The sequence below is a fragment of the Alosa alosa genome, chromosome 6 (assembly GCF_017589495.1).
Source record: "Alosa alosa isolate M-15738 ecotype Scorff River chromosome 6, AALO_Geno_1.1, whole genome shotgun sequence".
NCBI lineage: Eukaryota > Metazoa > Chordata > Actinopteri > Clupeiformes > Clupeidae > Alosa > Alosa alosa.
Window position 1 is genome coordinate 7831577 of NC_063194.1, and position 13977 is coordinate 7845553.

The window sequence follows — 13977 nt, forward strand, 5'->3', positions numbered from 1 at the left end:
TTGGTTTAGCCTGTCTGAATTGGTGTGATACAACCATGTCCTACCGCTAGACATGATAATTATTTAATTATTCGCAGGTCCACAGCAGTAACTGCGGCAAAGTTTGCAGACCGAATACCAAAATCCTCGAGAACGAGTTGTGTCCATCTGTTACTATTGTTATCCAGAGTACCGTTGTGTTTGGTACTTTAAAGTCTTGGGTTCTGTTGTCTGAAATCATTTAATAAGCGGACTATTCAGATGCAAATTCAGATGCTTGTCATTCGTCTTCCTTAAGCTTTTGTCTTTTCTGGGCAATCGTAATTGTTAAAACCTTTAGCTATGCACAAGAATAGAAGTAGCCTAGGCCTAACCCACTTAAATATCATTAGGCTATTATGCATGAGAAGGGACTAAGCTTTTGGAGGGATTAATTTACTGCCACTTTAGAAAGAAACAGAATTTTCTGCTAGTGCAGAATTCTTTTCTGGTGACTGAAAACATTAGCAGTTTTTAACTGATTTTGGAAGGATGTAATAGCCCTATACAGTCATCGGGCGAGTCCACTAGACTAGTTATAATAGCTTGAGGTGCTTTAAGTTTGCTTGTTTTGAAGATGTGGAATAACAACCAGGTTAAGTGTCGAAGTGGTCCCCCACAAAAACACGGTACACGAGTACTAGTTATTGGCAGATAAAACTTTGCCCGGTCTGGTTAAGAAGAGAGAATGGGGGGTGCTCGGTGTAAGGGCTTGTTCTTTATGATCAGGGCCGTTCGCAGGACCGCGCACACACGGCCAGCGAGGTCAGTGGGGTTGGACTGGCACACATTAGCCAGCCATGAACTTCATGGCAAAGTGTCAAAAACGCCCCAGGGGTGACTTATTGTGAGTTACGTTGACACTCCGGATTTGTGTGCACGTATTTTAGTCGTGTGTGTGTGTTCACTGCGTCTATTTTCTGCCATCGGTTTTTTGTCTGTTGAACTGTCAGTGGTGCTGAGCGTTGATGGCAACGGTAATGCCAGCCAGGGAGCGCGCCCTGACACAGTGTGAAATGTCATAAGGCAGTCCTATCCCCATCAGCGTCAGAGACTAGCACCTCTGCCTGAACAGCTGCTGCCCCCACCTTGGCCACTTTACAGCTTGGGCAAAAGAACGAGTTTATCTTGGGTCTGTTCTGTCTAGAGGGGACAAAAAACTGAGTTATATCACTATTTTATTGAGGTCATCCCTCACCTTTTGTATTGCTGGCCTCCCCTGTGATGAAGGAAATCCCTCTCCTGTCTGGATGTTGTAATAAACCTTAGGTTCTAATATGTTTTGTTTTATGAGTCATGGTGGAACTCGGTACTTACAGCTGATATTGTTCCCTTTTTTGATTGTCAAAGCTGGTCAGTACTTCTATTATGTGTATGTTTGTATCTGTTTGTATTTTGTCTGTCTGTTGCAGGTGACATTAAATGATCAAAATAGTTAATCTCTCTCTTCTTGTCACTCTCTCTCATCAGACTGTCGAACATGGATTCCCTAACCAACCCAGCGCTTTGGCCTACGATCCAAAGCTGCAGCTTATGGCCATTGGCACCAAGTCCGGAGCCATCAAAGTGTATCCTTTTTAAAATTGGGAAAACAAAGTGCATGTTGGTCGGCGGCTTGCGCGGTCGGCTGGATTTCTGAATGGGAGGGCGTGCGGAGACTGAACGGTCTGCACAGATTTATAAAGCACCATTTCTGAACTTTATCCCCGGTCAAGCAAGAAGGTTTATGTTGTTTTGATGGTGCTGAGTGTGCCATTGTGTGTATGCTTCTCCTAATGGAACCCCATTTTGGATTGCTGCATAGTTTTTTTTTTTTTCTCCATCATGAAATCATTGTGGGTTGTCAGTGGATCATCATAGCTCTGAAGTTCTGATTTCTCTCTCTCTCTCGCTCTCTCTCTCTCTCTCTCTCTCTCTCTCTCTCTCTCTCTCTCTCTCTCTCTCTCTCTCTCTCTGCTCCTCTCTCTCACTCTTTTCCTCTCTCTCACTCTTTTCCTCTCTCTCACTCTGTTTGGTTTCATTTCCCAAGTCGCTGAGTCACCACGAAATGAACTATTGATTTCACGGTGTTGCTAATTTTTGAGTAATGAGTGGGGGAAGTGGTTTTGGTGATGCATAGTCTGTTTTCTTTTTTAACGCAGTGTTCTTCCGAGCATGATAAAAGCTAGCAGCCATTGCTGCGATAAGGCTTTAAATACTGCACATTCCTCTCGGTGACGTCGTGCAGGCCTCTCTCTCTCTCTCTCTCTCTCTGCAGCGGCGGCAGCACTGGCTGGCGTTGTTGTCAGCGGTGACGGGGCGAGCGAGCGTACAGTAGAATCAGGGCTTTGAGCTGCTGCAGACAGCACGGCTTCTGGGGTGACTGGCACTGTCAGGCACTGCCCTGCCGAGAGAGAGAGAGGGAGAGAGAGGGAGGGAAAGAATGGATGGATGGAAAGCAGGATAGGGGAGGGAGTGGGATGGAAGAGCGAGGGAAAGTGACAGATAGTGAGAGGGAGATAATGTATGAGGTAGGGGGTGTGGAAAGCAGGGGAGAGAGGGGGCAAGCAGTAATGGGCTCAGGAACATAGAGGGGAGAGAGACAGAGAGAGAGAGGGAAAGAAACACAGACAGACAAATGTTGTAAGGATTGAATGGAGAGAGGGGGAAAGAGTGGTGGAGTAGTGACCAGCGAGACTCGCTGAAGCCTGAGTCATTCAGGGCGTGTTGCACTCGAGAGAGGTCTGCTGCTGTTGAGCTGTCAAATCTGTCTGACTGTCTTGGTCACTGCCCTTCAGTTCAGATTTGCCTGTCAGCAAACCACCCCGCCGACCCGTCCGCCTTGCCCTCCGCCACTGGGACCAAGAGCTCACATGACGGAACTCTCCTAGCTCACCCAGGCCTGGGTGCTGATGGTTCAAAAAGACAGAAAAAAAATGGCCGGGGCTTCTCTGGTTTGGAGTAATGAGTGGTTTGGGTTTGCGAGCATTTCCTCCGTCTAGGCACCAGGGGCCGGTGGGGGTGTGGTGCGGTCAGAGTCCGTGTTGCAGACGCTGGGAGGGGGGGGGCAGTGGGCAGTGGGGGTGGATGAAGCTGGCGCTGCCCAGCCGCATAGCTTGCATGTTTGACATCTCCCTATACTCCAGTGTTTTCCTCCTGCTCTCCCACACACACACACACACACACACACACACACTCGGTCTGAAATTCTACCAGGGCCCTGCTGAAGCTGATTCATGGTGCTGCGTTTGTCTCTCGCTGGGGTGTGTTCACGTTCTCACACTGCAGCGTATGCACAGCCAGGGAGTGGTTTTGTTTCATTTGAATTTGGATGAGAGATGTTTGCAGTACAAACCTCCCCAAGGGCCTTAGTGTTCTTGAGTATTTTGCATCTAATAGTCCCGCTGTCAGTTTTAGCGGTGCTTTTTTGGCTCACATGTCTTTTGCTTTGAGTACTTTGTAATCAACTTGTGTCAACATGTTTTAGCTTTCTTCTAAAGAGAAAATCCCTACCGATGTGAATGGAACCATGTTTAATCAGACTTTTTAATGAGGCTTCCCTTGTGTTTTTTATTCGTTAGACATCTAGGCTTGTCTGTTCCTTGTCTATTTAACCAAAAGTGGTCTAGGATGGCCTTTTCCATGGGCCATATCATTTGAATCATAGCATAGTTTACGCTCCCACGGGGGGAAGCATTGACTCCATTATCTCTCTTACTGCTCACAGCTTGTCTATCCATCCCATACCCAAGCAGTTAAAAACACATTATCTTTCCAGCTTGTTTATAGAATGCCAGTGTTGGGTTGGAGAGTGGAGGTTAAAAAAAAAAAGCATTTTTCTCCCCCCACTCTCTCCCTGATGTGGGGGCATGCTGTGCAGCCAGATGTGTGGTTTGCACATCAAAAGGGAGATATGGCTGTGATCTGCATAGCTTCATAGTCACAGTCCGCTACACTGTCATCGGCAGACGCGCTGGAGAAAAGGCAGGCGTCTAAAGCTCAGCAGTGGTCAAGTGTGACCATCGGGGTCTGTGTGGCAAAATCAATGGGACCCACTGTTGTTGACCTACTTTTCTATATTGAATGATAAGTGGTGATCTGTATATCAAGTATTGATCAGTTTATTATTTAATTATGTTGTAAATGCACTTCTATGATTTGGGGATAAAAAGATAGTGGCCAGCGCATTATACAGTTGTTGTTGTTGTTGTTTTTTGTCAGATGAAACTTTCTTTGTGGACTTGTTATGAAATAAATGGACCAGGCTCAGTAGTGTATGTTATCAAGAATGTCAAGTCAGCATATCCCAGTAGATTGCATTGTAATGCTTGGTGTTTTCCACTACACATGGTTTTGAAGGATTTGCAACAGGTGTTTTTACCTCCAGCGTTTCCCATCTCCCTGCCTATGCTGCCTCCCTGGAGCAGTGGGGGAGCGCTTGAGAGAAGTAGCTCTATTAATGTGCTGGGTGGTTATGCTGGGAGGCCAGTGAAATAGCTCTTCTTTTTGAAGGCAAAGTAAACGTTATCTCAGCCATGCAAACCCAGAGGCTTCTCTGTTTTTTAGGGACTGGTCCATCTTGTGATTATGTCTGTTGACTTCCTTTTCTAAGAACCAAGCTAATGTTTTGCTGTTAGATTGCGTTTTCCCCCCTGCGATGGTCAGATTTAGGCAGAAATGGGGGGGGAAAAGAAAATACCATTGTATACCCCTTTTTTTTTTTTTGGTCCTTGTACTTGGTTTTGTTGGGCGTATGAAATAGGAGGTTGTGTTCTCCCAAATGTGTCTTGTGGGTAGTTCTGCTAGCTTTGAGGCACTAGTGGAGGAGGAGGAGGAGGAGGAGGAGGAGGAGAAAAAGCACAGGGGAGGGCTTTAAATGGAAAGTAATGAGATGGCTGGAACAGTCAGGCCGACTGGGGAGCTGGGTTCACCCCCCTGAAGAATGCATGTCATCCTGCCCCGAGATCACCCTCTGCAATGGGGAGGGGTGGTTGAGGAGGGGTAAGGGGGGCAAATTCTTTCAGAGGCCTGTTGCTGGCCCTCGAACCGTCGCAATAAAGACATCTTTTGAACCGGTTTCCAAGGCCATCGCTGCAGCAGGCGGATAATCAGGATACAGCCATGATTTTTTTTTTCCGGAAGACGGCGGTCCCCTGCCAGTGTGTGTGGATTTATTCTCTCTACACTGTTTATAACGTGTGTGTGTGTGCGTGTGTGCGTGTGTGTGTGTGTGTGTGTGTGTGAAGAGGATGGTGGGGGTGGCAGAAGCCTGTGTTGAATCGGCCGATTTATAGAGTTTTGTTCCCAAACGTTCCTCTCGGGTCATCCCCTGTGGCAGGCCATATGTAGCTATCCATCTCTTTGTCAGGATATGAGACATTTTCTTTCTGACTGTAAGCTAGGGTTAGTTTTTTTATTTTGTTTCCTCAATCTGCATCATATGCTCTCTGACGTGTGGTTCTCATTTGCTGTTACGGACTGACTGAGCAGCATGACTGTCTGTGAGTCTTCAGTAGTCCCCTGTGATGGGGAAATTGGTAGGCCTTCCGACATGATTTTGTGTGTGTGTGTGTGTGCACGTACAACATCATAATTATTCTGATTTTGCACTGTGTTCTTACATGCTGACTTCAAAGAGGCACTGACCTCAATTGGTGCTCTAGAGAACCTCTGATGGAGAAAATGGAGGAAGTGCTTGGTATTTGTTTAGAGAAAAAGCCCTCATCAGGGTCGTAATGAAATTTTTATTTGTTTTGCGTTTTGCCATTTTGAATCTAGCTGCCTCGTTCTAAAATTACTTGACTACTGGTGGGGATGAAAACGGAACTAAGATTGAGTGGCATTCCGCCTGAGGTTGGATGCCAAGGATATGATGGATAACTAGCTTTGATGACTCCATTGTAGGTAGTGCTCAGGAAATTTGAATGAGCCTAGAAGGAATATCTGATCTGTGTGTGTGTGTGTGTGTGCCCCGTAATCTCTGGATGGAATTTTGTGTGTGTGTGTGTGATTTATGTTATTTTTTCCCACTTCTCCTTTTCCCCCTCTTTTTTGCTGTCCCTCTGCCTTATGGGTGAGCCAGCCCTGCAGGATATGATATTGAGTGGATTAATCAACAGCTTAGCTTCCTGCCATTGCTCCAAGCAGGGGGTAGCCGTCTGTGGATTTGGCTATCACGTGCTGGCAAAGGCACCGTGCCATATGGCGCGCATTAAAGCTAAACATTAGCTCCCCTTGCTAACATCTGGTAGACATGAACTATTTTTGTTGCTGATGATTACAGTGATACGATTAGGTCCTTCAAATAAACTTTTTTTCTGTTTTATTTTTAGTGCATCCTGTTTTTCAGATTGATCAGTGATTTGCAGTCATTCAGAGCCAAATATGTATGATAAGTTATAACAGTGTTTTAGTAGGACATCTCAATGGCATATTATGTACTGTGTTTTATGATATGCTACAGTGATGGCTTGCCATCTCTGTATTTATTCTGCACCATTGATTTACAGTCAGAAACTGTCCACTGGAACATCTGTTTTTAGGCCAACAGCATGGTGTGTGTGTGGGGGGGTCCTCAAGTTATTTTGTAGAAATGTTCTCGCACCGCAGTAGAGGCTTGGTTGTTTGAGTGGCGCTGTGTGTCCGTGTGTGTCAGTGTCTGCTCACTGATCAGTATTCATTGGCTCATCGCCCCTCTGAGCCCACACACAGCAGTAGTCTTGGTGGCTGAGGCTGTCAGCCCTGCACCTCACAGCGAAGCGCTTAGCATGGCACACACCAACCACACCACACACACACACACACACACACACAGTCGACATGGCAGCGTTGTGCTGAGGTGTTATCTCGACTCGTGTTTCGGACAGCTCTGTAGATGAAAGGCCTTAGACTGAGAGTTCCGATTTCACGAGGAGCCTCGTTCTCACACCACACACACACCGCCGCCTTCCGTGCTGATTGAGTGCAGCTGAGGCAACACACAGCAGTGCCTCTCAGGCGCCTGCATCACTATGCACACACAAATACGAATGCACACATTTTCTTTCTCTCTCTCTCCTTCTCTCTCTCTCTCTCTCTCTCTCTCTCTCTCTCTCTCGCTCTCTCTCTCTCTCTCTCTCTCTCTCTCTCTCTCTCTCTCTCTCTCTCTCTCTCTCTCTCGCTCTCTCTCTCTCTCTCTCTCTCTCTCTCTCTCTCTCTCTCGCTCTCTCTCTCTCGCTCTCTCTCTCTCTCTCTCTCTCTCTCTCTCTCTCTCTCTCTCTCTCTCTCTCTCTCTCTCTCCCCCTCCCTCCCTCCCTCTCTCTCCCTGCCTACTTTTCTGTTAATAGTTTTTTTTAGTGTCAGTCTCGGCCATAATCTCCTGGTCCACTCGGTGTTTAATCGACACATGCTGGATGTCTGCATACACGCTTGCAGGGTCATCCAGGGATCAAATGGGGTTTCTGCTCCAAATCCATGTCTTTCCCATTGCATTTTGAAGTGTTTGAATCGGGGCATTGCTCCAACTGCAGCCAGTGATCAACAAACCGAGACTTCTTTACTGTTTATGGGCACATAAGGCAGGACGTGCATCTATGCAGTGTTCTTGGAGGGAGGCAGCAAGGATCCTCTCCTTTTTCCAATTTCTCTTTCATCCCTTTCTTCTGTCCTTCTTCATGCTTATCTGTGCCTTCAACTCTGTTGAGAGCGATGGCTGAATATCTCTGTTTTGGACATGGTAAAAGACTGAAGATCAGATAGCATCATTCTGGTTTATTTACCTCCTTCTGAACACTCACACAAACACTTTTCTTTTCTTCACACTCTTTATCTTCATCTCACTCTATCGGTTTTGTGCTCCATCTCCTCTCCACCAAGCCGCTCGCTCTCTGCATGGCTTTGCTCTTTCATCTGATGGGCTTATCAGTGATTTTTCTCAGACCTCACTGCTCTGTGCTTGTGAAACAACCACTGATGTTAGGCCCCCCCCCTCCTGTTTTTTAAAACTCTGGTGTCTCCTCCAATCTGCCCTCTTCTATCGCCAGCGAAAGTCTCTGGGGACGCATCAGTCACAAACCATTAGTATTCTGATGCATGGCTTGCGCGCACACACTTGCCCTTAGGTCTTTCAAAAGAACCTATAGGGTCTTTTAGAAATCCAAGGACCAGCAGAACGGGGAAGAATGAGGTGAATCTTTATTGGATTCACTGGCACGCTGCAACGTTGCCAACCTGTTTTTTTTTCTTCTTCTCTCTGCCCTTTTAAAAAAAAAGAGAGCACTGTTTGATTATAAGATGTCATTGTGGAGCATTTCAATAAGTAGGAAAGTTGGCTGGCTCAAGCAGGGACACATTCTTCGTTAAAAAGGCCTTTCTTTCGGCTATTGGCTTCGGGCTTAATGAGACGGGCACAAGAGCGGAAATCTCCTTCCATACGGCTGGGTCGCTTGACCTAATCTGCTGTGACGTGAACTTCAAATGGCCAGCACACTTTGGGGCTAACTGATGAGCTTGCACAGTCCGTGCTGCAGCACAGTCTCCAAAGGGTACTGAAGCAACCTGTTGCTCAAGCACAAAAGTTGTAGAGTACCTTTTTCCTCAGCTATACATTTTTATTTTATTTTCAGCGTTATGGCAAGCTTTGCCAGAATAATCCAGAACACGTTCACTTCTCATATGTTTCTGGTTATAAGGCGCCCTAATAAATTGGATTTTATAATGTTAATAATAAAAAATAATATATCTGTTCTCTGTTAATGGAGGCATGTTCTAGCTATATGTGAGCGTGAACACAGTGTCTGCTGTTTGTGTCTATTCAGACCGTGAAATTGCATTATCTTTTGCTAAGTTAGTGGGAGCGCCTGAGCGGGTAATTGCCAGCCATTGTCGAGGGGAGAATGAGGGGAGAGGAGCCAGCTTCTCCAGCCCACGGTGTCGTTTGTGTGTGTGTGTGTGTGTGTGTGTGTGTGTGTGTGTGTGTGACTGTGCACTGTAAAGAGGCTCAAAGAGAGGGGGTGTAGGGACTAATGAAGAAACTACTCAAGGCCTTTGGAATATTCTGCTGTCTATGTATGTGTCTCTGTCTGTGTGTGTATAGTGGAGGCAGAAGGGGTGGTGGGGAACATATATTTGTCTATGAGCGTGCATTTGTTGGAGTGCATGTCTGATACGTTTCCTCAAGCGGATATGATCATGATCAGGAGCGTTTGGGGTTTTTTCCTTCAGCGTTCACTTTTAAAAACAACAATCATGAGCGAATAATCAGGGCGGTGCTTTTACTGGCCCTCATTCTATGTTTCCCTTTTGCTTCCCATCAGGCTGCTACGCTGATTAATGTGGTCACGACCTAAAGCAGTGATGATTCTGTCCATGTGCCAGCTTCTGTATTTGGTTTTGTCCTGCCAGTTAAACTCTTTCTTTTTTCCCCCCTTTTTTTTGTGGTGGCTATATGCATCCATTTGCCTAAATGGAGTGTGCGTATCCTAGATGAGCGAACACAGCTGTCAACTGATTCTGGATCAGATTTTGCCCAAGTTCTGACTCTGCTCTGTGTCGCTCTCTGCTGCTGGTTTGGCTGAGAGTTTGTTGTTGAACAGCTCTCCGTGCTTTTTGTCTAAAAGCTCCTCTTGCTGGCCCAGTCGTGGTTGAGGATCGCTGATGGTGGTTTCTGTGTTGTAACCCTTTGTAGTGAATAGTGATTGAGCAAAAGGAGTTGGTCACAGACAGTAAAAGCAGGAACTGACCAAATGATAAAGTGTCATAACTGTCTGTGTTATTTTTCATGTCGCCAGGGTCATGGAAGACTTGTTGCACAACAAGGCATAGCGTCCGCCTCTCAAGAAACAGGAAATTTCGGCCTCTTCAGTGCCTGTTTTCTTTTCCTTCATGCGAAGAGGCATGCCTCAACCGCACACAAAAAAACGGCCTGGTTTGTCAACCCCTAGCTCTTGTCTCGTAGGCTTGGTTTCCGTCCTGAACAAGCCTCTCTGCAGACCTCTCCATATAGAAAGGAGGATATTGAATAGACCTGGAGTTGAACCCCAGCCAGTCGTTTTGTCTCCCATTGTGAAGGGGGGAAATGTTGGAAGTTGGAACAGGGGGAAGTAATGCACGCCGCCCCAACAGAGCAAGAGTGAGGTTCTGTTAGTGATTAATGAGGTGGGGAGGAATCTCTCTCACACACACACTCTCCACCCTTTTCTCACACACACTCACTCTTTCTTTCTCCATTTATTGGTCTCTCTCCCTCTGTCTGTCTGTCTCTATCCCCCCTCACACACTCCCAATCTCTCCTTCTCTCTCTCTCTCTCTCTCTCTCTCTCTCTCTCTCTCTCTCTCTCTCTCTCTCTCTCTCTCTCTCTCTGTCTCTGTCTCTGTCTCTGTGAGCATCATCCAGCTGTTTGCTTTTGCTCCTCCTATCTGCTCCTCACACCCAGCACATTCTGGGGCCTGGGCTTCTCCACCATCGCCTCCACCCTCCCACAGGCTCCGTCTCGCTCCCACCACTCCCCCGCTGCACACCGCTCCGCTCGCAAAGGTCGGCCTTTTGTGCAAAATTTCATGCACTCACTCTCGTTGCTCTTGCTCTCTCTGACACACACACACACACACACCTTTTTTGAAGAGCTTGTTCTCTTTTCCCCCCTCCCATCCATCCATCCTCTGTCTGGGCTCTGGCTCACTATGTCTGCAATGTTTTTCTTTTATAGGTCAGTTTTACCCTTTCTCGATCCCCATCTATGTGCGTTTTCTTCTCTTCATCTTTCTCTTTCTCTCACACTCTCTCTTTCTCACACAACCTCCTTCCCTCATTTATTCCCTTATTTTGTCTTATCGCGCCAGCGAGTGACGTAAAGTTAAATAATGGAGAGGAAGGGGGGGAGGGAAAGGGAAGTTGTCTGCACCCCCCAGCCCATCTCTGCTCACTGATCACTGCTGTACACACAAAACCACTGAAGATCCATCCTGGAGTCCGTCCATGGCAAACAAACAGTGGAAGGACATGGGATGAGAGTGGTCGTCCGGATTTATTTTTAAAGCCCTCCACTGGCTTTGTTTAGTTTGGGGCTAAAAATAGGGCCAGGGTCCATCACTCATTTGTACGCTTGTCTTGAGAAGCTCTGGGCTCTCGCTGATGGTTATCGTGTTGATTTCAAGCCTTCCCATCTGTGCTACTTAACAACTCACTGGGCCCTTGTTTGCTGAAAAGTCAAACATTATTATCATTACTATTTCTCCGTTCGGTGCACCGAGACTCAGACCACAGATCCGGGAGTAATGAGTGATCGTAATGACTGGAATTAATTATATAATTATTTGCTGCATTGTGATGTTGGTTTCACAGAATTGGACGATGGAGGTGAGACCATGTACAACAAAGTGCACAGAGTCAGCCCTTAGCATGAAGGTGGAGGATGGTGATTGTTTGTGTTGATTTTGTTTTTGACTGTCGTGAGTCAGTATTTGGGGTAATGATTTGGGGTAAACGTATTGCAAACATATAAATTACACAATATATTATCATGGTATCTTTCCTCCCACTCCAGAGTTGCATGCTTTTCACATGCGTTCAAGTATTCAAAGTGTTCAGCAAAAAAACGTTATTGTCTATGACAGTGGTCCCCAACCCTTTTTGCACCACAGACCAGTTTAATACAGACAATATTTTCCCGGACCTTGAGGCAGGGTGGAGCACAATGGCCAGGTAGTAATTGTTTATTCCAGTTAATCCAGTTAAAAACTTTGGCGCTGAAGTGCAGAGTGAACTCATGTCGGCGCCGATGTACACCGGGCTTTAAAGATGTTTTAGTAAGTTCTCCTTCTGGCCAGAAGTGTTCTTAACCAGCTGCCTGATGGGAGCACCTGAAAGGAATGGTGGAGTGGGTGTGAAGGATCCTTAATGATGGGGTCTCTCTCTTTCTGTCCACATGACTAGGTTCTGATCCTAGAGACAGCAGTGTTGAATAGGGTGGCATCTCAAATGAGTGTCACGATCATCATGCTGACACGTTACTTCACCTGAGCCAGGCTGGTTTGATCAGAAGGATCTTTTTAGTGTTCTGCCAGTAAGGGTGTAGAATGAGTTGTAGCGTTTTAAAGATGTACAAGTAGCTTTTCAGTCGAAGTCGCTTAGGCTTACTGAAGCCCAATTATACCAAGACGGCTGAGTAGCTGGATTGTGTAGTGTTAAGCTCTGGATCATGTGTACTCACAAACACACGTGTGTGTGTGTGTGTGTGTGTGTGTGTGTGTGTACACATTCTCATACACTCACTCGCAAGCTCACTCTGTTACATTTATGAATATAAATGCATGTTTTCTTTTGTCCCTTTTTCTTTTTCCGGTGTGTGCCTGTGATTTACTAGCTCCTTTTTTCTTTCTTTCTTTCTTTCTTTCTTTCTCTTACTCTTACTCTTACTCTCACTCTCACTCTCACTCTCACTCTCACTCTCACTCTTACTCTTACTCTTACTCTCACTCTTACTCTTACTCTTACTCTTACTCTTACTGAGGCCAAGAGGCCCTCTGTGCTGGATGGTGCCCATGCCCCTGCGGTGGACATGAGGTTGTTCTCGATGGCACACAGGCCCTGCTTTGTCCATCTCGCTCTTGTCCTGACGGGGCCCGTGCCTCTCTCGGATTCTCCCTGGAACGGTCACCCAGACCTCCCTTCCCCCTGCGCTTGGATCCAAATGTTAAGGCTATTATTATTATTATTATTATTATTATTATTAGTGGACACCTGAACAAGAGGAAGGGGTCTATAAAAAAATGACGTGGCATGTTACGATCGTAACAATGTGAGATGGGCTTCTGACAGCTCTTGTTGTTTCTGAAAGGGCAAGGTGTATATTTTAAGGCTGCAGTTGGGAGTGATTTATTGGTCTTATTGGGCGATTTGTCTTGACTGTCACACGGGGAGTCACTGGGGTTGTAGCTGAGGTTTAGGGCGAACTGGTACAAGGGCATCATGAGTGACATGTACAGGCGCCTGTATGTAATTGCGTAAAAAGTGTCATAAAAGAGTAGATAAGTGGTTTATGGACTTGTAGCTCAACTTGTAGAATGTGGTACTAAGAAATGTTGTAAAATATGGTACTAGGAATTGTAGTAGTCTTTGGTTTCACACACAAACTGATCACTATAGTAGCAGACATATTGATCAAATATTTCATGTATGCATCTGTTCTGCACTGTTGCTCTGGTGAACGTCCAGCCTTTGCCTGATTAGTAGAATTAGATCTCCAACATTGAAATGGACTCCATCCCCTCCAATGCCTTGTTTTGATGAGCCTGTACTGAATCTATACGCTGTTAACAATGCCTGCTTGATTTGAACTGGCAAGCGTGCAGTCGTCGCTTTACCCAAATGTAAATGTGCTCTCTACACTTTATGGTTTTGTAATAACATCACAAAAAATGTGAGCTGGGTATGATGTGGGAATGAAAAGCAGATCGAATGAGAGTCATTTGGGTGAATGGAGAGGATTACACAGTCTGCTATTACAGTTTTAGCTTGAGCGCAGCTGTAGAAATTCCCATAAGTGCAGTGTTAGTCAATTACTTTGCATCTTCAGATTTGTCAGTTTTGTGTCTGCCACTCCATTAGCTGCCATGCTGTAATTACTGCCTGTGGTTTTCTTGCCTTCGCTTCAAACACAAAGCAGAGCTTGGCTCTCTGTACAATAACAGAAGGTAATTCTGCTCTGCGTGTTTGGGGTTTGCCTCGGGTGCAGAAGCATAGCCCTGTTTGGTAGCCTGTGTGATCAGAATGTGATGGCAGTCATTATCTGTAATTAGACATGATCAGCCTCTGGTCTTAAACTGAATTGCGTTCGGGGGAGAAAGGAACATTTGTGTTTTTGTGTTTGTGTGCTTGTGCTTGTTTGGGAGATTGCAGCCTGTTTTGCCGACTGCATGCGCACTGTAGCCAGAACGAGGCTAGAACGAGGTCAGATGCACAAAGTGGGAAGTTAATTAATGATAGATAGACAGATAGATAGA

At 46.0% G+C, this 13977-nt stretch overlaps 1 protein-coding gene across 1 annotated transcript in view; it reads left to right on the forward strand.

Annotated features, from left to right (window-relative positions):
* The window catches only part of llgl1 (LLGL scribble cell polarity complex component 1), a 36456-nt gene that overhangs the window by 542 nt on the left and 21937 nt on the right, over positions 1-13977 (forward strand). The window contains exon 2 of the mRNA XM_048245677.1: positions 1489-1586. Coding sequence (XP_048101634.1) covers positions 1489-1586 — 98 coding nt within the window. The remainder of the gene's footprint in view (positions 1-1488; positions 1587-13977) is intronic.